Raw genomic sequence first — 26,109 nt, 5'->3', positions numbered from 1 at the left:
TCACAGTCCGACCCTCCTTGGGCTGTAGCGTTCCCAGCCTCTTTCTTTATTCCTTTCATAGCTTCCTGACCACCATGAGGAGAATGGCTCTGTGCTGCCACGCCCCCCTTGCCAGGTTGGACACTGCTGAAAGTGGGAGCCAAACGGTGTTTTTCCTTTAAGCTGTTCACAGGTATTTAGACCACAGCAATGTGGTTTAAAAGTAATGAATACATGGCATGTCCTCCACTCTACAGGCAGTGGACTTTGAGAATGGCTGAGCCATGTTTGGTGCCAATAATTTTCTTCTCTGTCCAGCAGGGATTTTTATTTTTATTTTTAGAAGGGCCTTAGCATTAGACCAGTCTACTTCCTACGTGTGAAGACATATTTGAATAATGTGTGTTTTTTTCTGCCTTAGTCAGCGGATGAGAACTCACCATGGCATCACAGATGTGGGCAGACCAAAGATGTCTGCGTGTAAAGGTATTTAGATTCCGTTCATGTAGCTACCTTATGTTCAGGATGTTCCTTTATGCTCACATTTGGCATGCTTTTGGTTCTTCCCGACTTATGGCTTCACAAGCCAAGCAACACCCCGTTCAGGATAGGCACCTCTGTTTATAAGATCTTCTGGTCTTTTTTGGCCAGATATTTGGTCTCTGTCTGGGCCTGATAGCAAGCCAAATAGTATTTTTCAAAAGAAATATTACTTTAAGAGAATCTGGTTCACTCCAAACCCTGGGATCTGACCTGATGTTTTTCCACCAAGGCTCTGTGGAGGCTCTGCTGACCATTTATAACAGGGAAAGGCCACGTGACACTCAAAGGCAAGTCGCCATGTTGCCTGCATTTACAACCTAAACTGGGGAAGACTCTCCTTACATTCAGCTCTGTCCAAGTTAATTACCTGAGAGTTAAATGAGTTGAGGGTGTCAACCCAGAGAACACATATTCATTCCATTCATACGTATTTAGTCCAAGTCTGAGAGCTGTTCAACAATGCATCTTGGCATTCATTGGTTACATGTTTTCATGAATCTTTCAGAGACCATGTGTGCTGATTCTGGTATAGGAACACCTAGAAAAGCATTTCTTCCCATTCTCAGTGAAAAAGTTAGATTCTTAAAAAGATGGAAGAAAATAGAATTTCAGTTCTTTGTGTTTTTTATGATAGTACTGGGGCTTGAATTCAGGGCCAGGTGTTATCTTTTAGCTTTTTCTGCTCAAGGCTGGCACTCTACCACTTCAGCCACAGCTACACTTCTGGCTTTTTGCTGGTTAATTGAAGATAAGGTGTATCAGATTTGTCTGGCTAGCATCTATCTATGATCCTCAGATCCCAGCCTCTTGAGTAGCTAGCATTATAGGCACAAACCACTAACACGTGGCTCAGTTTTAAAAATAAAAAAAATTTAAACTAAGAATCAAACAAACAAGTAGCCAAATAAAAGTACAAAGAAAATGGACATTAACACAGGAAGAAAAATTTAAGATTGTTGATCCTCTTAGAGATTTAGTTCTTATCCATAAGGAACTTTGGAAGTTGAATCAGGTAATAATTTATGTAGTAATAATTTGTGCCAAGCTCAAAGTAGGCACTTAATATAATCGCCATAAAAAGAGCTATTTATTTATTGCTACCATGAATAGCATATTTGTGTGTCAGTATTAGATCTATTCAAATTATTCATTTAACAATTTTAAAAGATACAGTATTAAAACAATGAAAAGTAAATGCATTAGCAACTGACAAGTAAGTCTAGGCCTTCAATTTTTTTGAATTAATTTTTGTATATTTTTATTTGTACTTGATGCACAGTATTGGTACATATCGATGGGGCACAGTAGCTCACCAAGTCTGAATTTTTTTCTAAAGCAAAGAGAGGGATGCCTTCAAATTAAAATAATTTCAAGAAACAAAGTTATAAAAAAAACCCAAACAAGGATCTATCTTTATGTTATTTTTTTGTATGTCCAGGGGATAATCTTAAAGATAGGTTTCCGGAAGCCAATGGAAGCCATTTACTGGGCTCAGTATTTAAATTCTGGTCTAACCTAAGCTTTAGTCTTCCAGAGAAAAGTAAGAAAAGCATTACTCAGATATAATATATGCACACTGCTGCCCCCTACTGCTGATATATAACCATCCATGGATGGCAAAAATTCCTTAGAGAATAGATACATTGTGTATGTCAGTATGCATTTCAGAGTTAAATAATGCCATTATAGGGATGGGTAATTGCAGTAGGATAATTTTCCCAGGAAAAAATAAGTTGTAAATGTCTAGAAATTGGATATGCAGCATATTGTATGTCATGGACTCTAGAATAGTTCTGTGAGGAAGAAAGCATTATTAACTTCATTTTCCTTTGAGGAGACTTGTCTGTTGGTAAATGACAGAGCTGGCATTCCAGCGTCAACCTTCCTCAACTCGTATCTGTAGTTTTTCAAGGCCATGATGCCTCACTAAAGGGGCATTGACAACAGCAGAAGTCTGACTCCTGGCAAGTCTTCTGGCAGCTTTCCCTACTCTCCTCTTCACTGAAAAGCCCTCTGAGAAAGTTCAGCTGCTGCTTCACTTACATTGGGTTTTCTCCTGACAAACCCTTCAAGTTAACATTGTCTCCATGAGCACCACAGCTCATGTAGTTCACTGAAGTCTCAGCTACTTCTCCGATGTGATCGAGATGACAGGAAGTTGTGTCTCAAGAGAGTATTGAGTATTGAGAGTATTGAGTTACTCCACACCCACCTCCCTGCAACTCCCATTGTCCTCCCTCACACAGAACAGGTTTCAGCTTCCTGGTAAGGAATTACGAGACTTGGGGTCCCAGTAGACTGCCTGCGGGCATGGGGTGGGGGAGGATGGAAACAGGGGGCCATAGTCAGATCTCCTCAAATAGTTGCATGAAGTTTGGGGGAGGGGAAGGCCTAGGAACCCCAGGAGGCATTGTAGCTGCAAGTAGGAGCTTATAACTAAGGATATTCCAGATGGAGAATTTAAGGTGTCTTCCCTCTCCATCCACAGTAAGTGGGCTATTAAAAAAGATCCTTCGAGAGGATCTTTTGATGACTCAGTCCAATTCAAAGTTCCAGCTTGCCCCTCGAATATTTTTGGTGATGGCACAGAAATCACCCCACAGAGTTTAGAGACCTAGCAGTTGCCTCTGACCACTGCACAGGTGCTCCATGATAAAACACGGATCACGCCCAGGGCTGTTGCAGTTAAAGGGTGGTTTGTGAGAGTTCCCATAGGTTCCTGGAAATGATGTTGGGAGGATTTAGGAAGGTTATTCCTAGAGTAGAATGAATCTATGATAGTGTTGGCGAACATCTTTGTTTTCTGTTGCACCTTAAATGGCCTACTCAAGGGCAGCTCTAGGCAAACCTTGCCTAGACACAGTGAAATCTCCAATCTTCAGCCTCACAAGGTTTCCTGGGTTCGTGGTGAGAGGTTGTAGCCTCTCTCTGGCACTGAGATTTTGTGCCTAAGGTGTTATCCATAATACATTTACATAGACTTTTTGAATCCTAGTGTCCAGGAAACAAATCTGAGTTGGCAGAGTGAGTAGGATAAGAACAGAAGCAGAGTAGTATGGTTGGATATTCGATACAAACTGATGAGGAAGATGAAGGGACTCAGTCCAATGAGAAGGAATTGTGTCAGCATACACATATCACATACGTGTAACACAGATGTCAGACATACAGGCACAGGGTGTACACATGTACACACATAATGAAGAGGGAAAAATAAACCTTGTTGAGGAAGAAAAAAATTAAACAATTGTGCCTATAATGGAATTTGCAAGAGGGAGAATCTGTGTGCAATCTTGGGACCCGAGAGTTCTTCTGGAATTGGCTGGAAGTGGTCCTCTGCATGGAGACTGGATGCAGGCACAGAACAGCAGAGACACGGCATGGCAGACATAGTCTGGATTCTGTGATGTGAAATAGGCCTCTCCCCCCACACCCACTGTGGAATGAAATCAAGTTGAGCATGTGGACTTGATGAGACTTTGACAGCTGAAGTGGGCAGCCTATCAGGTGTCAGGCCTGACAAGAATAAACCCTAAAACAGGAATAAGCAAGTCATGCTATGCAAGAGCTGAATGGAATGAGAGAAGATTATTTCCAGTTGAGTAACTCAAGATCAGAAGGATAAGTGGATCTCTTTAAGGTCAAAGATGGGAGGGCCTAAGGCTGGAATTGATCCCCTGGTATTCACTTTTCTTCTCTTGTCAAAACACATCCACACTTCTAGAGAGAGAAAGCCATAACTGGGTTGGAGAAGCCTGAGGGAAATCTTACCTAGCCCTGTCCCTTAGCCAACTGAGTTTCGTGTTCTCCACGAATCCTGGCAGCGAGTTCACACTCTTGGCTTAGATCATTTCCAATTCTGGGAAACTCTTTAGGAGTTTTGGAGACAGCCCACATAGCCAGCTTTCCATTTCTGTAATAAATATCTGAGATAAGTCAACCTTCAAAGAAGCAAGTTTTACTTTGGCTCATAGATTTGGAGGCTTTACCCCTGGTGAAGATGGTATGATGGAATTCAGCTGCTCATGGCCCCAGAGGAAGATGGAGAAGATGAGCCTAGAGTTCCACTTTCATTTCCCAAGCTCACTCTGAATGCCCTAAGTAAGATCCCCCACTGGCCACTGAGTCTTAAGGGCCTATGCATACCCATAAGTTCCCCAGTGATTCTGTTGCTGCTGTTTCAAGGACCAGTAGGGCAAGTTCATTCCACTAGAGTGGATTGGTTAGGGAAAGGGAACTTAAGGCTGCTAAGTACCTAATTTCTAGTTGTTCAAGGTAGTCTCATGGGGATGTTTTAGTTCAAGCTGCTTTCATAAAGTACTATGAACTAGGTGCCTCTTAGACAACAGAAATTTATTTCTCAAGGTTCAGGATGTTGGAAATTTAAGATGAATTAGCATAGTTCGGTCTGATGAAGGCTGTTTTTTGGGCTATAGATTGTCAACCTTTCATTGCACCGACTGAAGAAGGCTGAAGAATTCTCTGGGGTCCTTGGTATGAGATCCCCTGTTTTACTCTTCAGTAGCACCAAAGAACCCAGTGCCTGTACTATCACATTTAGGATCTTAATATATGAAATTTAGTCCATTGGCAGGGAATAAATGCAGAGTCAAATATTTATATTTGTGTGCATAAATCCCTGTGGATGTTACTTGCTGATCTAGTGAGTCAATGGTCAGAATGATACAGGACACCACTGCTTGATTAGGAGTGTTAATAAAGATGCTTTGTGAGGAACCATGGCAATGTCAGTCTCCAGGGCATGTAGAGTTAACTCCTGTGGATTTCTGCACATCATTCATAACTAGTGGCTCCTCACCGTCGGTGTGGGGCAGGAACAATCCATTATGGAGGTATCAGAATGGTGCAAAAGTTTCTGGAAATGAACAGGTTATGTATCAACTAAGTTCCACTTTAATCTTGATTGGAGCCAGTGCCAAAGTGATTTGCTTGCATTCAACAAATTCATTAGTTCCTGTTTGGGCCGTCATTTTGTTTACATATCATTTTTATTATTTTTCAGGAAAGGGTGTAGGAAAGCTTTAATTGAATACTTGACAAAGACTCTAGGTTATTAAATTAGGACCCTTGGCTCCATACATTTATGTAAGGCTTGAGGCCTACAGAAGAAAATGTTACTGACTTTGGAAGCAATGGAAGTCAGTGCTTTTGGATATCCCTGACAAATGGCTCTCAAGCAAAGTCACAGGAGGCCTGCTGATCCCTTGGGAGAATGGATCTCCCGTCCAGGAGTCTGTGCTACTTCTTTTGGCTCCAGAGTTGGCAAAGCAGGTATTATGGTTTGGATAGGAAGTGTTTGTTCAAAACTCACATGTTGAAGTCTTGGATCCCAATGCATTCATATCCAGAGGTTAGGGCCTCTTGGAGGCAGTTTGGTCCTGAAAGTTCTACCGTCATCAATAGATCAATCCATTGACGGTGTCACAGTTTAAGTGATCTGTGGGGAATTAATGGAAACTTCAAGAGGTAGATTAGACTTGCAAGAAGTAGGACATTGGGGTCATGCCATGAAGGGTATGATTTGTCCTCAGTCTGTCCCTGACTCCATCTGTCTCTATCTGTCTTATGTCTGTCTGTCTATCTGTCTGTCTTTCCTTCCCAGCTGCTATGAACAGCTTCCTCCACCATATTCTGTCATCCTTACGGTGTTCTGTCTCATCAAGGGCTCCAAAGTGACTGGGCCAAGCATGAATTGAAACCTCAGCAGCATCTTATTTCAGAGCAAGAGGAGTATGGAGATTAGATTAGAAGTAAAAGAAGAAGTAAAATTCAGGCTTTCTTAAAAGATAAAAGTAGAGACAAATACTTGTTCAGCTCCATCTTGTGTTAGAATATTCTGAAGCCCGGTTTGCTCTGCAGGAAACAAAAGCCCTTTTAATTTAAGAATTATTTCAAGCTTAACAGAGAACTCCACACAAGGAGCTTTTTAGCTAAATTCAAGATTTTTCTCTTTGTCTTTATCATTTTTTAATTGCTTTTCCCATGCAAATACACACATAAATGTATACTTACTGGTGACTTACAAGAGTTTGAGAGTTGATTACAAATGTCATGTTCCTTTTATCTCAAAATAAATCAGTGTGTCTTTTCCAATAACAAAGGCATTCTCTTAAATCATCACCATATTGCCATCAAAATAAAAAATACTATTATTTAAATCACAACTCTCTTCAGATTTCATTCATTGTGTCAGTGATCACCTTCATAACTATTTACTTGGTCTGGGGTACATGATCATTTAGTATTTTCAGTGTTTTATATATTTAGTTTCTTTAATCAGGCTTAGTTCTTTAGTTTTTTAAATTCGTTGACCTTGACCGTTATTTTATTATTTCCTTGATTTGCTTTTCCTCAGGGTCAAATGATGCATTTTGGGCCAGTCAGTGCGTCTTCAGATTGGTGATGTCAACATTGATGACATGGTTTAGATGATGTGCACCTTTCTCCACTGTAGTGGATTGTTGAAAAAGACACATTCTAAAATGCCATGACCTATACAATAAAGTGTTTTTTAACAAAATGTACCAGATACCTCCTCATTTCTGTAAAAGTAATTTTCTGCCTCTCCCGACTAGGAGAAGAAAGGTGGAGACGTTATCTTGAATTTCATGTAGGTCCCTGGTTGGCAGAAGATGGTTTTTGTGGGTTGTGGCTTTCTGTCAGCTTTGACTGTGTCACTCACTTAGCAGCAAAGGTTTTCCTGGTTCAATGATCTTTCTCATCTGCTAAGTACATCCAGTAAAAAAGGCTCAGTTGGATGCTTGAACATCTGAGACACTTGCTCTGTTTTTCTTTGTTTTTTAAACAAAGAAACGGGAGGTTCGGAATACTTAGCAGGCAATAGCGTAGTAATTTAACAGCCCTTTAAAAAATTGCATATACGGTAACCTGCATTTTTGGAAATGATATGACAGTATCATACATCCCAGGAATTAGATTTTTTTTCTTCTCTTTCAAATTACCTTCTTAAAAAGAGAAGCACAGTAAGTGAATCACTTGAGAACTTGAGGAGAACTCACCATCCCTGCAGACTTGGGGACCCCGCAGGGCAGGCTGCCAAGCCAGGCTCACAGCAGCTTGAACTAGAGAAACTGGCTGAGGCGCCTGCGCGTGCGCGCTGCTGCCACCGCCGCCAGTTGCTGTTTGGCCGTTTCCATGGCTACGAAGACCATCAGCATGGTGTCCGAAGGGAAGAAAATGAAGCTCAAGAGCCTTCTGCTCAGATATTACCCGCCAGGTAAGGCGCCCCACATAGCGGGTACCTGCCCCCCAACATACTGGCTGTGAGGGTCTGGGGCGGAGGAGGGGTTGGGCCCCCAGAGGGCGGTGGGATCCCAAGTGAGTGACTTTGGTGGGACAAAGAAGGGGGGGGAGGCTTCCCTCCCTTCCCCCTCCCCCGCCGCTCAGCCTTTCAGATGCTGGACACTGCTCCTCAAAACACTTAGAGCGACGTATAGGAATTTTCAAAAACTTTTAAATGCCATGCTTCCTGGTTGTTCTTGAGTGAGGCTGCTTGGCCCGAGAGAGAATGATCGGTGGGTGTCCTGGGATATTGGTTTCTGGAAGGGAAGACAATAGAAGGATGTCATTGCTTTCTCTCTCTCTCTCTCTCTCTCTCTCTCTCTCTCTCTATATATATATATATATTATTGTAAAAATAGTGTACAGAGGGGTTACAGTTGCATGAGTAAGGTAATGAGTACATTTCCTATAGAGCATTGTTACCTCTTTTGTTTTTCCCCGACCATCCTTTCCCTTCCCACCTCCCAAACTCCTCCCTCCCTACCTCCCCAACAAGTTGTAAAGTTTGTTTTCAACATGGTGTCTTCTACATCTCATTGTTACAATGGGTGGATCTGTATCCCCATTTAAGCATTTTGTTTTTTCCCTTCCCCTCCCCAAATTAAGCACCAGAAGGATCAAGCCAATGTCAATGGAGGGTGAGAAGGAAAATGCACCCACACACAAGGCTTACTAAGCTAGTGACTGTAGCCTTTTCTGTCACCTGATCAACACACTGCCTGCTTGCTGTTTTTTACACGGTGCGCACCTTGCCATGTGAGTTTGAAGAAGGCAGTAGCCCTTGATTTTAATGAGTTAGCCAATTATGAAATACACTCACGAAATTCCATTGTTTCACAGTAGGGTGTGCTTCTCTGGTTCTCTTGTTTTTTGGTAAGGGTATGGCCACATTGAGAGAGAGGGAAAGAGGGGGGGGGACCTGACATCCAGTGATTCACTAAGCTTAACAAGGACAAAACCAGGAGTAGAATGCTTGGTTCCTATGACTGAACTCATATTAAAAATAATATGAATACAGGGAATGGGAAGGTAGCCCAGTGGTAGAGTGCTTGCCTTGCATGCATAAGGTCCTGGGGTTCGATTCCTCAGCACCACATAAACAGAAAAAAGCCAGAAGTGATGCTGGAGCTCAAGTGGTAGGGTGCTAGCCCTGAGCTGAAGAACTGAGGGACAGCACCCAGGTCCAGGGTTCAAGTCCCATGACTGACAAAATATGAATGCAAAATAAAGGATATGACACTTGCCACAGAAAAACACAGATGATCAAAAACAATGCTTGCCTGTCACGGAAAGTTTGAATGAAGAGATCATATAAAATTTCAAAGGAGAATAGGTTAAATTTGATTTATAGTTTTATGAAGGTAGGACTTAAAAGAATTTAAGGGGGCTGGGTGCTGGTGGCTCATGCCTGTAACTCTAGTTACTCAGAGGCTAAGATTTGAGGATTGTAGTTGGAAGCCCAGCCCAGGAAGGAAAATTTGTGAGACTCTTTATCTGTAATTAATAAACAAAAATTGAGAACTGGAACAGAGCCTTAAGCAAAAACGTTAAGGCAGCATCCAGGCCATGAGTTCAAGCTCCAGTACACATACACACACACACACACACACACACACACACACACACACACACACACACACAAATGAGGGTAAATATCTCATTTTCCCCAGCAAGCAGTCAATGGTTTAGTTAACATCTCTCCTGAAATATCTGATAGAATTTATGGTTCTTTTTCACTTATCCCATCGTAATTTTGCTTCTTTTACAGACTGCTCCCTGTTTGTAAATGGTATCACCACCCATCTAGTTTTTCTGAGAAAGCTTGGTAGTTTTCCTTCATGGATCCCTTTAAGTCCCTTTGCACTCTCTTATTCTAGAAACAGATTTGGCCAGCTCTGCTTCTGGAACAGTCTATGAATTCATCACAACAAAGTGTTCCTCTCTCCACTGTGATTTTCCTGGCTCAGCCTCTTACCAGCTACCATCTTTAGTCCAGTCTTCTATTCTGGCAGCCATGGCCCCTAGCTGGGCAAGCCTCTGAATTGCTGGTTTTCACCCTCTTCCCGCCAGTCTCTGTCATTAGCAGCTGGAGGAATCTGAATGGGAGGACCTCACACTCATTGTCTTCTTTCTGGATCTAACTTTCCTGAGGCCTTGGAATAACTGATCTCTTCATTTCATTTCAGACAATGCCATAAAACCAGAGATATCCTTATTTACAGTCTGTTAAATGTATCCCTCACTGATTTTTTTCTAGCCCACTTTTGTTGTATTTATCATCCATGGACACACTATTATGTTTAACTGTTCATGTCTGACCTATAGAATGTAAACTCCATGCGAACTAAAACTTCTCCTTTGTCCATGACTGGATCCTTAGCACCTAGACCAGATCCTGAGGCACAGGAGGCTCTGAGTGTTTGTTGAGTGACTGCATGTAGATGCCTGTAGATTATGACAAAGATCGGCCCAGACATGAAAACCGGGCTGCAACTTTCTCCAACATTAATTTTTGCAGAAAGCCACTCCTTGTAGGATTCCAAGTAAAATCAACTGAAAAGCCATTAGGCATGGGAGCTAGGAAATTAGTAACCTGTTCTCTTTAAGCACTCCATTTCCTCTTGCCTGTGCCTGCACATAAGCCAGTGCTGGTTTTTGTCCCTTCTAATGAATGATCACCCTGCCTTTGTCCCTTTCTTGGGGGTGCAGGTCGGAAATATGGAGTCTGAGATCCAAATGCCTGGCTGAAGCCACGGATGAACTTTTCCCCTAGGCCAGTCTGTAACGGTCGTCAAGCTGTCAGCCAGCCTGGTGACAGTAACACATCCCTCACTGCTGACTCATTTGCCTCTCTCTCCTTGAGGGAATGCGTCTTCCATCACTTCAGTGTTTGCACTCTGAATGCTCCCTACACCAGTTCCCCACCCCCCTCCCCTTGTGGCCATCCATCTTTCCTACCTGAGCTGCATCCAACCCAACCGACTCCTCTGTCCACTGCGGGCCAGTGCACCTCACAGGGGAGCCAGGCTCCTGTGCTCCCCCGTCATCCAGTTAACTGTAGCCTGATTTCTCCGCTTGCTCAGGCCAATGTTTTGGGCTCATCTTTGTCTCCATTCTTTATCATCTGGTCCAGTAACAGTCTTGGCAGTTTGGTTTCAAACTGGATGTAATCCAATGATAGCTCTGTGCTGTGAAAGGTCCACGCTGCCCACGCTGTCCACGGCTAATGCTCCCACTCTTATTTCATTTCAGTCTCTTTTCCCCACTAGGGATGACTATAGTAAAACACAAATCTGACCGTTTTGCTCTTTTCCCAAGCCCTTCGTAGTCTCTTCAACCCAGGTATTGGTGACAGGGTGATCGTGCAGGCCCTGCAGGCTGACTGACCCTTGTTACCTGCTCTACTCCCAGGTGACGTGGGCTAGCCCTGTGTGTCTGCCATTTAGAGCTTCTGAAGTTGCTGTTCCTTCTGCTTCGCATAATCTTCCCCTGGGCATTTACATGTGCTGCATCCACATGTGCTGTAAACATGAATGAAGCGCAGGCTTAGACGACTTCCCTTTCTAAAATGTTTGTCTTCTCCAGATGTTTCACAGTTGGTCCTCTTTTTACATTCGTCTTGTCTTCTTAGGGCTGTCTCAGTTCAACACACATACATACAGACACACACACAGACACACACAGACACCGTAATTTCACTTATTTTTCTTGCCTTGTCTTCTCTACAAGAATACCATCTGTATGAGGGCAGGCCCTTTGCCTCTTTTGTTGATTTTGAATCCCTGACATCCATACATTTATTGACTACAACACATATGATGAGATGATTTTTTTCCCTTTTGTTGCTCGTAGGGCCTGAACTTTGCTCCTGGGCACTATCCCTCAGCTCTTTAGCTCAAGGCTAGCGCTCTACCATTTGAGCCACAGCACCACTTCTGGCCTTTTCTGTTTATGTGGTGCTGAGGAATCGAACCCAGGGCCGTATGCATGCAAGGCAAGCACTCTTCCACTGAGCCACCTTCCCAGCCTGAGATGATGTGTTTTAAGTAGACGGTTAAAACTCTTTGGGAAAGAGTTCATCTCAGTGATTCCGCTCCTACTTCAGTTCTAACAGAAGCAGCCTTCAACTCCAGAAACACATTACACCCAGCCTGGCAACTTGGTGCCTTAATGATTATTTTATAATGAGATCATATTACTTAGCACATTTAAATATTTCATTTCCAAATTCCAATCTTTGGTGTGTCAGGTGATAGGCAAGGTCCCAAGATTCCACTGGATAGTAGGTGAGTGTTTCAATGACCTAATCAAATAGGAAAAAGATTGCTTACGACTGACTCACGCCTGTGCCACCTTGGATCCCGTGTGCATCCACTCATTTCAGCCCTCCCACTGCCACGTGAATGACATACAGATGTGGAGCATTCTCCGGTTAGCCTCCATAGAACTTGCCTCTCTAGCTCCATTCCTGATGACTAAACATACATAGTGATGCATCGGTAACCAGACACGGGCGTTTCCTTTTGAATTCGATCCTGTTCCTGAATCCCAACACTCTGGGCATTGGGAAGAGCTGATGCTGACCGTTTGTTCTTCAAATGACTCAGTTACAGCAGGCACCATCTTTTATTTTTTGTAAGAGATCACGAGCTGTTTAGCTAGGAGAAAGAACTGCACAGCATTAATTAAACTGGTTAATGTTCTGAGTGCTTTTAAGGTATCTGTTGGTCGGATTAGAGAATATAGGTCATGTTTGAATAGAACCTTTTATATACCATAAAAAAAATTGAGATAGGAGATTCTTACTGCCTCATGACTATGAGAAGATGAAGAACATGGAAGTGTTCTGTGAAACAGTCACCAGAGAAAGACAAACGTATCAGTATCTTTGTCTAATCTTGCTTACATTCTGCCTAGCATACATCACAGCTCCTTGCTCATGTTGGAGGCTTAGTAGTTCAGGGAGCAATGAACATGACTGCCCTGGTGTGTGGTCATATTTGAAGCAGTCACATTTTGCACTTTATTTCCTGCATCCATTTGTTCAGCCATTTAACTAAGTTCAGCAACTTAGCCAGCTTATGGCTTTTGAGCATTACTCATTTTCCCTAGAAATAAGGAAACTGTAAATCAAAGAGTCAGACTTTTGTTAATTTGTTTGCTATTTTTAAGGCATTTTCTTAAAATATTAGGTGGTACTCTGTGGACTGTCAAGTACTTCCCCCCCAATATTTCTCTGAGTTATTGATTATTTATTCCTTGAGTTACAGATTATTATAGTATTGGATTCATTGTTTACCTCCCTTATTTACTCAAAAGTGTACTGAGTGCTTGATTCTCTCAGCACAGAAAGGAAAGCATTGTGGTTGTGTAGACCTTATGTCTTTCAGAATGTTCTGCTGTACTTGGAAATAACCTTGTGGAGATCTTGTTCTTCAAGATCTTGTTCTTATATACCAGTAATGTCGACTCCCCTATTTGTTCTCTCTTTTTTTTCTCCCTATTTTCTTATTTTTGTATCATATATTTTATTACAAAGGGACTACAAAGTGCTGCAAAATAGACAAAGGAAGAAAAGAACCTCTAGATCCTCTTGAATGTGTGATGACCCCTTCTAAAACAGCTTAACATTCCACCAACACTGGGTGAATGCTTGCTTTTCCTGCATAATGCTGAGGGCCAGTCTTTGGGATCTTTGCTAATCTGATGGATAAAAGTGCACCTGCTATTTTATTGCATATGTTTCCTATCATTGAAGTTGTAAGTTTTGTTTTTTAATTTTGGTATATTTACTGCTCATTATTTGTTTTCATTGCAAGTGGACCATTCATAGTTTCTGACCATTTTGCTTTCCTTTTCTTAAAAAGATTCAAATTTGGAGTTCTTTACATTAAGTTTTCCAAGCTTTTTTTTTTTTTTAAATAGTTGAGCGGTCTTTACCGATTGTCATTTCTCTTTAACTTTGTTGTATGTTTCACTTGTTGAAGCTGGCCATTTATTTAAGATGAATCTATCCATTTTAGAATTTTAATTGTTGAGTTTCATATCATGTTTTTAAAAAGCCAATTACTATCGGTAAGACATAACATCTTCAATTTTTTAAATTTTATATCTAATTTTTAATATTAAAATTTCCAACCAACCAGAATTTTTTTTTTTGTAGATTGTATTGTAAAAATCTAATTTATTTGCTTTAAAATATCTTACTTTGGGGCTGGGAAGGTGGCTCAGTGGTACAGCTCTTGCCTTGCATGCCTGAGGCCCTGGGTTCGATTCCTCAGCACCACATAAGAAAAAAGAAAAAAGAAAAAAGCCGGAAGTGGCACTGTGGCTCAAGTGGTAGAGTGCTAGCCTTGAGCTGAAGAGCTGAGGTTCAGAGCCCAGGCCCAGAGTTCAGGCCCCATGACCCGACCCCCCCCCCCAAAAAAAAATTAAAATAAAATATCTTGCTTTTTCTATCCCTGGGGTGAGATTAGTAAAAATAACTAAGGCATGTTGCACAAAAATGAGGAGAGAGATGGGTTGGGACAGATGGGGGGAATGTTGAAAGAGATCACATTCATCATAAACTACTTTGTTTCATTGAATTCATGAACTCTTTAGTACAACTACTTAAAGATAAAGACAAAAACAACAACAACCCTCCCTCCCCAAAACAACTCCTCCCTTCCAGGGACATACTGTGTAACATCCCTATAAATCTATGCTGCTTCATCATGTGCATTTTTCTGTCTCCTTCCAAGGTAAGAAGTATAGCATTTACAAGAAAAAGAAATTCATCTGATCATTACATTGTGACTTAATAATCCAGTCTTCCCTCATCAATTTGACATTCCTTTCTGATTTCTTTAAAATTTCTATGTCTGAATCACTGTACTATAGTTACCTAATTTTGCACCAGAATATATATTGCTTGATAGGTTATGGTAGTATTTCATAGAGTATAAATTTCATTTGTAAAAGTTTCATTTGTATCTGAGAACTCTGTTAGACCTTGTCTGTCTTCATTAACTTTATACTTAGCTCTCCTGCACCTGTGAACACGATCCTTCCATTACCTCCAGCTCTGCTGGTTCCCGTATCGATGCCTTTCCAGCTTATAGTTGGAGCCTCTTATATTCTATGAATTCTTGTAAACACACCTCAATTATTTCTAGAACATCCAGTAATGGTGTTTCACTAGGTTTTCAGGAATTTTAATGTATTGTAATATGTATATTTTCCTGAAAAGCTTGATGTGGTACATGCTGTCTTTTGTGTTCTTAAGGAAACTACATTTTTTTTTTTTTTTTGGTGGCTGGCTGTCAGCAGAACATTCCTTTTATTCTTTTTATTTTTTTTTAATTTGTTTTTTTTTGGGTCTGGTTGTGGGGCCTGAACTCTGGGCCTGGGCGCTATCCCTCAGCTCTTCAGCTCAAAGCTAGTGCTCTACCGCTTGAGCCACAGCGCCACTTCCAGCTTTTTTCTTTTTGCTTATGTGGTGCTGAGGAATTGAACCCAGGGCCTCATGCATGCAAGGCAAGCGCTCTACCACTGAGCCACCTTCCCAGCCCCTCCTTCTATTCTTTTAAAGTTTGTTTCTCAGACTAGAGAACCAGAGTGTGGCTTTGGGTCTTCAATTCAAAAGAGCGACTTCAGGAAGGGGGCTGGCAAAGCAAAACCAGGTCAAATGAGGCTGGACTCCACTTGTTTCCCCGCTGTGTGGGGGTATCAGGCAGTTTCCTAAGTCATTAAAAATATTTCGATTGATTTTGCTGTGCTAAAATGGTAGCTTTCATTACGTAGCAGCTGCTTGGGTTCCCTGTGTGGGTTGTGCTAAATTACTGCAGTGAGATCCTATTGAGGTGAATTTCCTCAAAGATGGTAGCCATGCCACTCAACAGCAGAGAGGTCTGACACTGAGTCAGAGTTGAAAGACCGAAAAGGAAGACCCTGAACTTCGTCGAGGAGAGGGAAAGTCCCTTTATATCTAGAACTCCAGAAAGCTGTTGACTGGAAATTCATAATTAGCATTTTGATGGAAATTGAGACTATGGACCTGGTTGAATTTAAAGAGAGAAAGAATGCAGAAAAGAGAAAAGAATCTTTGGAGATTCTTTTCTCCAGTATGAGCAACAAAGGAGAATGAGAATATCAAAGTCGTTAGAGAAAGACACATTTCACAAAGCCTGAAGAAGAAAACATATGGGGAAAAAGGGAGTTTGTAATAAGGTTATTTCCAAAGGGCCATGTGGTAGAAAGGCAAGGAATGCAAACTGAATTAATCAACCTGAGGATAACCATTCACTCGTGTCCTAGTAGTTGGTGCATTTAGCAAGGTCTGCTTACACAGTTGGAAACCTCAGGAAGACATAGGGAGAGACGGAAGCCAGGAGAGGGAAGTGGAACTGTCTGGTCCTGGCCAAACCATGTGAGCCCGCTGTATTTACATCACCGAGACTTGTTTGTTCCTCTAGGAAACATAAGGGAGCACGCAGTAAGTTGTTTCTTTCCCCTGATAGATGTTTCAGCCTCACTGGGAAGAGATTGCACAAATGCAACTCAACTGGTACAAAGTGACCTGTGATATCCCATGTAGGATAGCTCAGACAAGATGTGATGGATAAGTAGGCAGCAAGCTATGGCTGTTTAGGCTTCCTATATGCAAAAGAATTATATATATGTATGTATAATATTATGTATATATATATCTTATTTAACCTTAACCTTCAAATTATCTACAGATTGAAAAAAATTGAGCCATAAAAGATTATTTTCTCTAGTGTCATGACAACAATGAATAAAGGTTTGAACAGCAACTCAAAAACATGCATCTCGGGCTAGGAAGTTGGCTCAGTGGTAGAGTGCTTGCCTTGCATGCATGAGGCCCTGGGTTCGATTCCTCAGCACCACATAAGCAGAAAAAAAAAGACGGAAGTGGCGCTGTGGCTCAAGTGGTAGAGTGCTAGCCTTGAGCTGAAGAGTTGAGGGACAGCGCCCAGGCCCAGAGTTCAGGCTCCACAACCGTACCCCCCCAAAATACAAATGTGCATCTCTCTGATGCTAGTGCCACCTTTTCAACTCGGCCACATTCAGTTTTCAAGGACTCTGTGCTTTTGAGAAGCAAGCACAGGGATCTGATAGCATTGACTGCTTGCTGGAAAGGTTCTCATATATAATCTGCCGCTTTGACTCTCCAAGTGTAGCGAAGTCCTGAAGCCCTTGAACCATTCCAAGATTATTATGGTAATAACAACAAAGTGTTACTGGATTTCTCACGGCCCTGACCTGCACCATGATGGTACGGAGCAGCAAGAGCTGGGAGTGGGTGGGCCCTGGTTCCACATCAGGGCAGTGTCAGCAGAATCCGAGGATGGTGGGTGTCTTCTTCATTAATCTTCTCACACTAGGAAGAGAATACTCCGCTCACTTATGAAGGTCTTTGATGAAGTTGCAGAACTTATGGAAGCAGCGGGCTGTGGGACATGACCCCGTGATCCTGTGTGTGCCCTTTGGGATCCGTTGGGGGAGCAGGTGGAATGTCACAGAGACATCTCCCATGGGCAGGCAAGTGCCACTGCGGCCTGAGGGAAACTGTGTGAGTTGTTGAGTAAACTAGCCGTTTTGGAAGACAATCAGATAAGCAGGATTTCCCCCTCCCCGCCCAGATCTGGGCATTTGGCAGATATTTTCTTGAAAACGAGCCCAGTAAACTTGAAAATTTCCAGTAAAACTGTTAGCATTTCATGCCAGTGATAAAACTTGAGCTTGTGAATGAAAAAGAAAGCATTTCAGAAAACTTGTATCTTCCATAGCTGCCTACCAGCTCGCCAAGCAGAAGTTTTTCTGATGATAGTGATTGAGAGTGATAGTAACAAATGTTTGCGGTTGTATGCCGAAACACATCTCCATGTAGACCATTCACATTATCAATAATTCATTACTCAGTAATGAAGTCCTGGGTGGATGGATAATTCCTCTGTCTCTGCCCTGGCGTTTGCTGATTGCCTTCACCTGGCTGTGTGCGATTGGAGATGTTTTGATGGTGTCCTGGACATGCTGGCTGTCCCATTAGGAAGCTCTATGTGGTAGGTCTGTTTTAGCAGGGCCTGGGCCTGGTTAGATGGAGCATATATGTTCCGCTCTAGGCTGTGAGCTTTCGTTCCACTAACAGCTTCAGTCCCTGAGCCTTTGTGTGATGCTTTGGGTGCTGCCAGTTTGTGTTGAATTCCTGCAGCTGCTATGTGAGGGAGGGCAGCGCCACCCTGTGTGACCAGGCTCACCTCTGGACCTGTGCACCCCTCTGGATGGAAGGAGGGGAGACCACAGGCCTTGCTGAGCTGGCTCTGGTGTGGAAGGGGAGTCGGGACATCACAGGACTTCTCTGCTCCCATTTGGCAGAAGGGTGGGACAGGAATCCGCCTGTATAGGGGGTGTGGGAAGTTGTGAGGTTGTACTGCTGCTGCTGCTGCTGCTGCTGCTGCTGCTGCTGCTGCTGCTGCTGCTGCTGCTGCAGGCAGATCGCACCTCTGCCGGGCCCTGGTTGCAGAGCAGTAGCCCAGAAGGTCTGGAGCTTAGCCCTGCCTCTGCTGCCGCCCAGGGAATGTAGTAGTGGGACTTAGACCTCCCTTGGTTCACGGGTGGGTGGGATGCTGTTTGTTTAGCTTTCCTGGTCTTCTGGTCACAGGGAGCAAGCTTTCTTGACTGTTTTTTTTTTTAAGTTTAAAATGTTTAATTCTTGGTAGGGAAGTTAATAATTTTACAGTTGAGTCAGAGCAGACAGATATATTCAGCCTGACGGTTGATTCAGGGTAGAACTCTGGCACCTGGCTCTTTGAGCACTCTGGTGGCACACCACGGGAAGCTCATGCTGTTGGGTGTTCCAAAGATTTCACTGCGGAAGAGGCTCAGGGCCATGAGGTTTCTAAAAGTCAAGCGCTGTTCTCACTCACTCCCACTCCTGAGTAGAAAATGGAATTTATCCAAGGTCTGAAATGGTGAATGGCGCAAAGAAAAGTGATGCTTACAACAGTCCAATTTCCCACGAACATTTTTTTGTTCTTCCTTCTGATAATTGCACATAAAATCCAGTAGGAACCATTTGTCCACCCTTCAAAATTGTACTAAATAAGATATGTGATAAGTAGGTCACAAAATATAAATTTCTGGGAAAGACTGATAGCCCAGAGATACACAATTTCTTCCTTTTGTGACTGTTGGGAACTGATAATGTTTCCTCCTCGACCAAAGAGTGTAGCTCATTACAGTTTATTCACTAGAAAGCCAATACTTAGTATAAAGTACTTAAGTTCTCTTTCTTCTCCTCATCTTTCTTCTCTCTCTCCTTCCTTCCTTCCTTCCTTCTTTCCTTCCTTCCTTCCTTCCTTCCTTCTTCCCTCCTTCCCTCCCTCCCTCCATCTCTCTTTCTTCCTTCCTTCTTTCCTTCCTTCCCTCCCTTCCTCCCCCCTCTCTCTATTACTTTCTTTCTTTCTTCCTTTCTTTCTTCCTTCCTTTCTTTCTTTCTTCCTTTCTTTCTTTCTTCTTTTCTTTCTTTTTTTGGTAAACGACAAAAATACTGAGACATAATAAATTATACAGGTCTCTAGACATACATTCACACAGTGAGACAAAGGAGGGTATTCTCAGGAAATGATCACAAAGGTGTAATAGCTATGCGCATGTGATCATATAAAATAATATTTATCAAAATGAACTCCAAGAAATGAAAACACGAGGTTTTTTCCCTTTGTTGCTGTTTTTTTTTTAATTTTATTTTATTTGAGAACATACTGTACAGAGGGGTTACAATTACATGGGCAGGATAATGCATACATTTCTTACCAAGCATTGCAGCCTCCTCCTTTGTTTACCCTTCACATCCCTTCCCAGCCTCCCCCCTCCCCCCCACCCAATCATACCCCCCCCCACTCCGACATTGTAAAGCTGGTTTTGACATGACATTTTGTACTTCTCATTGTTGCAACAGGTCCACCTGAATCCTTAAACGACTTGTTTGTCCCCGTCTCCTCCACATGTTATACTGACATCAAATATTGTGAAAGCGGGGGTTACACTGTGGGGGAGGGACATAGAAAGCAACAAAGAAATAATCTTATAAATGCATTAGAAACACATGCATGAAAGAAACAAAAACATTAAAATACATATTTGAGGGTTCGTTTTCCTAACATCACATTATCTGACTTTTTCTGCTTGACTCATACCTATACTAGTTATTGCAAATAAGGGAAACCATGGGACCTATGCTTCTTTGGGCCTGGCTTACTTCACTTAATATAATTTTTTCCAAGCCTTTCCATTTCCTAACAAATGGGGAAATGTCATTCTTTCTGATGGAGGCATAGAATTCCATTGTGTATATATACCACATTTTCTTGCCTTTGTTGCTGTTTTTGTTTTCGGTACCTCTTGCCTTGTTTCTTCATTTATCTGTCTTTGGAGGATGGATGGGGACAAAGAAATGGTGGGATGAGGGTGAACAGATGCAGCACTGGTGCTCACCAGACACCGTGTTGAAAGTGAACTGCATAACTGTGGAAGGGGCTGAGAAGGAAAACCTGCGAGAGCGTGAGGGGAGGCGTGTCACTGTTCAGAAAGAAATGTCGCGTTACCGGATGCACGCAGCTGTAACCTCTCCGCACATCACCTTTACCACAACAATAAAAAGCAGATTTGTCTCAGCCCGCCTTTTAAAAAATTTCTCCATACATATTTTTAATTTTTAAAAATTATCTCTACAGAAGTGGTAGTGTGGCTCAAGAGGTAGAGTTCTAGCCTTGAGCATGAAGAGGCTCAGAGACAATGTCCAGGCCCTGAGTCCAAGCCCCACTACAGGCCAAAAAAAATTAGAAAAATAATCTTTAAGTAGCTGCCAATTTACAAAGCAGGTTTTGCATGTAATATATCTTGGCCCATATAACCCCTTTTAATCCATTCTTCCTCTACACACACCTTCCCTTGTTCTTCTTAATTTTTGTAGGATGCACATTGATGGGACTCTTGTCTGTATTTTCCTCTTCTTCTCTTCATTCTTCTACCATGTTCCCCTAGACCCCACCCCGCCCCTTTCAGCTTTCTGTGTCCTGGTATTTTCTTGTGCTGAACTGTGGTTTTGGCTTTCTGAGGAATTACACTATTTGTGATCTCCCTCAAATCTAGAGTATTTCAGTTAACTCATTGTTGTACACTACATATACCGAGTATTTATGAGTATGTAAGCTAAACCTAGATTCCTCATAGAAGGGAAAACATATATCCTATGTCTCTCTGGACTTATTTCACTTAACATCATTTTTTCCAAGTCTTTCCAGTTCATTTTTTTTTAATCCCTAGCCACAGGTTCTTGGTTCTAGTTTGGGGCAAGTAGAAATAAGAGCAAACCCGGGACTCAGCTCTATCAAACCAAACAGTCTCTCTTCCCAGATCCCTCTACCTGACAATTGCATTGTATCATTGAACGCTGAATAATTCCAGGGATATTTAGAGGAAAAGACCAAGAGAAATCTATCTTTATTTAGAACCTGCTATAACTGAGAATCTGAAACATAAAGATGACAGAACCAAGTTGAACAATATTCAATTTTGGCATAGACCATTACCATTCACAGTTCTATATTATATTTATGTACAGGAATTCTGCTGGAATATGAAAAAAGTGGAGAATTGAGGACCAAATCCATAGATTTGCTTGAGCTCAGTTCTAGGTAAGTCAGCTATAGGATGCAATATGTATTTTATATCAAAATACATGTCAGAAATGTTTACTGGGTGCTTGTGGCTCACATAATTCTAGCTACTTATGAAATTAAGATCTTGAGGATCAAGGTTCAAAGCTAGATAGAGAAAGAAAGTTTGTGAGACTCCATCTCCACTTAGCCAGCAAAATGCAGGCTGGAGGCATGACTCAAGTGGTTTGGAAGTGGTGTGGAAGAAAGTTGAATGAAGCCCTAGCAGTAGCACATAAAAGAAATGTTGGAGGCTGAGTGTGATGGCTTATTCTTGCAATTCTCACACTACAGAGGCTGAGGTCGGATTCTGGAGAGTTCAAAGCCAGTGAAGGCTAAATGAGACATTGTCTCAGTTTCTTTCTTTCTTTCATTTGGAAAACGCTGATAGCGTGATAGGCGGATGAGCTGTATATTCTACATTATTTTAAAAGTTGTTCTATGGTGTATTACCTCCTGCTTGTTTCAGTGGGCTGTACTTGGGGGTCTTGATGAGGAGATGGTGGTAAAAAGTAGTCATTCTAGAACATTCTAGCATCCTATTTACTTCTGCTCCACCCCATGCCATTTCCTGACTTGGGTGATTTTTTTCATCTCTCTGAGGAATCTCTTGAAGAACAAGATGGTACTTTTTTTAACAGTTTCTCAATCTATGTAATCTCAATCTCTATAAAGCTATGTAGTTCTGATATAATGAACATATATATGTGTATATATATAAGTAATTTCTAACATGCACACTGTTTTCTGGGTGATTTCCAGCACTGATGTTGGGGCCTTGGTTGAAGAGATACAGAAAGTAGAGCCCCTGATCACAACATCGAGAACGCAGCAGCTCACACTGCTAGTCCAGAGGCTGCAGGAGAAACTCGCCCAGCACAGTGACCACAGCTTCTACCTCTTCAAGGTGAGACATGCTTCTCAAAGGACCGGGGAGGAGAAGGGTGGTGAAACAGTCGATGCTTCATTCATTTCTCTTACCATAAAAGCAGGACTTTTCTCACTTTACAACGCTTTTTTGAAGAAGAAAAAAATACTTCTTTATTTCCATGTCTCATGTGTATGTGCTAAGATTAAGTTACAAAAATCATTTGTTGGGTGAATGAATGAAATTCAAACTGTTCTTCAGATACTAAATAAAGATTTGTAGCAGGGTCATTGCCATTAGGTGAATTTTAAGTTATTATTGAAATTATTGTCTAGCTAGACTAATCTTAAGGAGTTCTGTTTCATAATATATTGACATGGTAATAGATACTCTTTCTTGCATATGGTGTGTTCCATCTGATACAATATATCCAGGAGCTCTTTAGTAGGTGTCCACTGTGGTTCTGGGTGATGGCTGTCTTACCTTGCTTTCCAGCAGGTGGCACTGTTCCACTTCAAATACACAAATACAAGCACCATCATGGACTGGACAGCGTCAGGGAAACTGAACTGCTTTTGGTGATCCTGGGGCTTTGTACCCAGAGGCCTTGTGCTCACCAGAAAGGTGCTCTACCACTTGATCCATGCCTCCACATTTTTGATTTAATTATTTTGGGGATAGTGTCTCGTGATTTTCTCTGGGCTGGCCTGGACCGTGATCATGTATGCTTCCTACGTGGAAGTCATACCCAGCTAGGAGAGGGAGTTTTGTCACTTTTTTTGCCTGAGCTGCCCTCAAATTTTGATTTTTTTTCTGATCCTTACCTCCCAAGTGTCTGTGATTACAAGAGTGAGCCATGTCTCTGGTCTCAAAAAAGGAACACTTTTGATACTGAAAAGGGAAGCTATTCCTCTGATACAGCTGCCGCTGACATAACCAGACATAAACAACCTAGCCATTCAAAGGTGATTCAAATCTTTGAATATTGATAAACTACCTACCATGTGGAGATTGAAAAACTGGTGACATATATTCAGTCAGGAAGTTTTAGGATTCAAAAAACAGTAGCACATCATAACGTACATATAAAGCACAGATAGTGTGTTCACACTTAGTGTTCATAAATACATGTAAAAACAAATGCAATGTATAAAAATTGTTGCAAATGAATGCTGCTTAGTATCTTACCTAATGGCTACAATTTTATCCTAAGAGAAATTGTTGTGGATAGCAAACCCAGAACCAATTATGCCCTGCAATTATCTGTATGAGCCAAATGTTTGGTTTGTCTTAATAGATTGTCCATTTGTTACTTGTAAATTCGACAGCATTGAACATCTTCATTCATTGGAAATTAAAAATTAATGAATCCAGTTTAATATGGTGTGACTCCAAAATAAATGGTGTTTTCTTGCATTGAAGGTTCTCCGGGCACACATCCTGCCGCTGACAAATGTCGCTCTCAACAAATCTGGCTCATGGTAAGGCTCTTTTTATTTCAATTGTGTAGCAATCAAATTATAAAACCATTGCTGGGGTTGCCAAGTAGTGCAATTACTTATGCACCTCATGTATTCATTCCTCTGGCTTCAGTGTCCTACTTAGTACAGAGGAAACTTTAAGCACTTGTTCTCACTGCTCTGAGTTTTCTGTTGTATTTGTGGACTTGGGGTAAGAAGCATGCTGAGATCTCAGGAAGCTACAGCTGTGCGTTATTTAACTCAGGGTAGTAGCTCTTGGGGTGTGAAGTTGTGTTCTTCTTGGCCGAGGGAGCTGGGTAGTGGCTGCTTGTGAGAGTGTTCAGTTTATTCTCCGTCTAGCCCAGGGTCTGAGGGGGAGGCAAGAAGAGCCTTCAAGCCTGTGTCTAGAGCAGGCATGGGATGCACTCGGATTCTGAAGCTGGAAAGACCAAGTGGAGAACTGAGGCAGAAGCTAGAGCGGGGAAAAGGGAGACCAACATTCCACGGTTGGAGAATGACATCATTTGTAGAGATATAGTTTCATCAAGTGGTACACATGATTTAGTGATAGAAGAATATGCCCTGAAGGAATGTAGCCATTCTAAATGGAATTCCTGTTGGTTTTAATGGGTGAAGTCTCTTGTGGTTTATAATAAAGTGGGGGTTTTAAGTCAAAGGGTTTAGATACTGTTTTCAATTTGCTCTGTATTGCACACATAATCTCTACTATAAAAGAACAAAATGAGCTGGGCAGTGATGGCTGATCTCTATAATCCTGGTAGCTAGGGAGGCTGAGATTGAGAAGTTTGTGATTTGAGGCCATCCAGAAGAGAAAACTTTGTGAGACCCCCCTTCTCAGCTGATGCCTATTCTCCTAGGTGTAGTGGGAAACTCTCCAGGCACGTGTGCAGGTGGGATGCAAGACCCCGCCTCAAAAGTTAAGCAGTGATGACCAACTTTAGTGGCTCATGCCTGTCATCCTAGCTACTCAGGAGGCTGAGATCTGAGGATCGTGGTTCAAAGCCAGCCTGAGCTGGAAAGTCTGTGAGACTCTTATCTCCAATAAACTACTCAGAAAAAGCCAGAAGTAGTGCTGTGGCTCAAAGAGGTAGAGTGCTAACCTTGAGTGAAAAAGCTCAGAGACAGCACCCAGGACCTAAGTTCAAGCCCCATGACTGACAAAAAAGCAGTGAAGGCCAGAGGCCTTACAACATTTACCTAGTAAGGCCGGGGCTTTGTGTTCAAACCTCAGAGCTACCAAAACACACAAACACCAAATGATGAAATTATCACAAAATACGAAGTCTTTTTTTTTTTTAATTTTTATTTTTAGCAGTACTGGGTTTTGAACTCAGGACCTTGTTTATCTTGTTTGTTTGCTTGCTTGGCTGGCACTTCACCACTCGAGCCACATGTCCAGCCTACTTTTTGCTGGCTACTTTTGGAGATAGAGTCTTGTGGACTTTCCTGCCCAGGCTGACCTTGAACTTCCACCTTCGTGATCTTAGCCCAGAGTAGTCAGGATTACAGGCGTGAGCACCAGGCTCATAGCAGAGTCTTCACGAACACGCTTCTGTTCTCATCCTGTGTTCTTCTCCCTTGTGTTAGCTTTATCACAGGAAGCTATGACCGGACGTGCAAGGTGTGGGACACCACATCGGGGGAAGAGCTGCACACCCTGGAAGGCCACGGCAACGTGGTGTACACCATCGCCTTCAACAACCCCTATGGGTCTGTGTGTCCATTCACTTGATCCTTCACTAAGTCACGTGTTCAGGCCTCAAGCTTGGGGTCAGGGCGGGGAGGGGGCATGGGGGAGAGGAGGGGAGGGAACAAGGGAAGACAGTTAAAATGTCTTGGCTGTCTGCTATACCACTGATGGCCTTCCAGAATCTCCTTCAATGTTTAATGCCCGTGGGACAGGTATAGAATGAGGAGTTCAAGGCCAGCCTGCATCCACAAACAGCTGTGGTGGTTAGGGCAGATGGGTGGGTGGCCCTGGACGCCATGATATAATGTACTCCGCAGCTTGCTTCTCCATTTGGAAATAATGTTCAGTCTGTGGCAGCTCACAGCTACCTCGTAAGTAACCATGCAAATACGATAAGAGGTTATTTTTCAAACAACCTCTGGCTCGATGTGTCTGGGGCTCGCAATGTTTTCTGTCCTTATGACCTGGGATCCTAAGCTTAGAGAGAGATACCTGCATTTG

At 42.3% G+C, this 26,109-nt stretch overlaps 1 protein-coding gene across 1 annotated transcript in view; it reads left to right on the top strand.

The window, feature by feature from the left end:
• The first annotated feature begins 7,698 nt into the window (after window positions 1-7,698).
• Window positions 7,699-26,109, top strand: part of Daw1 (dynein assembly factor with WD repeats 1) — a 37,037-nt gene continuing 18,626 nt past the window's right edge. Inside the window, exons 1-5 of the mRNA XM_042679331.1 lie at window positions 7,699-7,780; window positions 21,476-21,548; window positions 22,332-22,476; window positions 23,860-23,918; window positions 25,506-25,628. Of these exons, the coding sequence (XP_042535265.1) occupies window positions 7,699-7,780; window positions 21,476-21,548; window positions 22,332-22,476; window positions 23,860-23,918; window positions 25,506-25,628 (482 nt within the window). The remainder of the gene's footprint in view (window positions 7,781-21,475; window positions 21,549-22,331; window positions 22,477-23,859; window positions 23,919-25,505; window positions 25,629-26,109) is intronic.

This window comes from Dipodomys spectabilis, unplaced genomic scaffold (genome assembly GCF_019054845.1).
Source record: "Dipodomys spectabilis isolate Male_0828 unplaced genomic scaffold, ASM1905484v1 ptg000051l, whole genome shotgun sequence".
Lineage (NCBI taxonomy): Eukaryota > Metazoa > Chordata > Mammalia > Rodentia > Heteromyidae > Dipodomys > Dipodomys spectabilis.
Note: the sequence above shows the minus strand (reverse complement) of the source record. Positions and strands in the feature narration are given on the sequence as shown.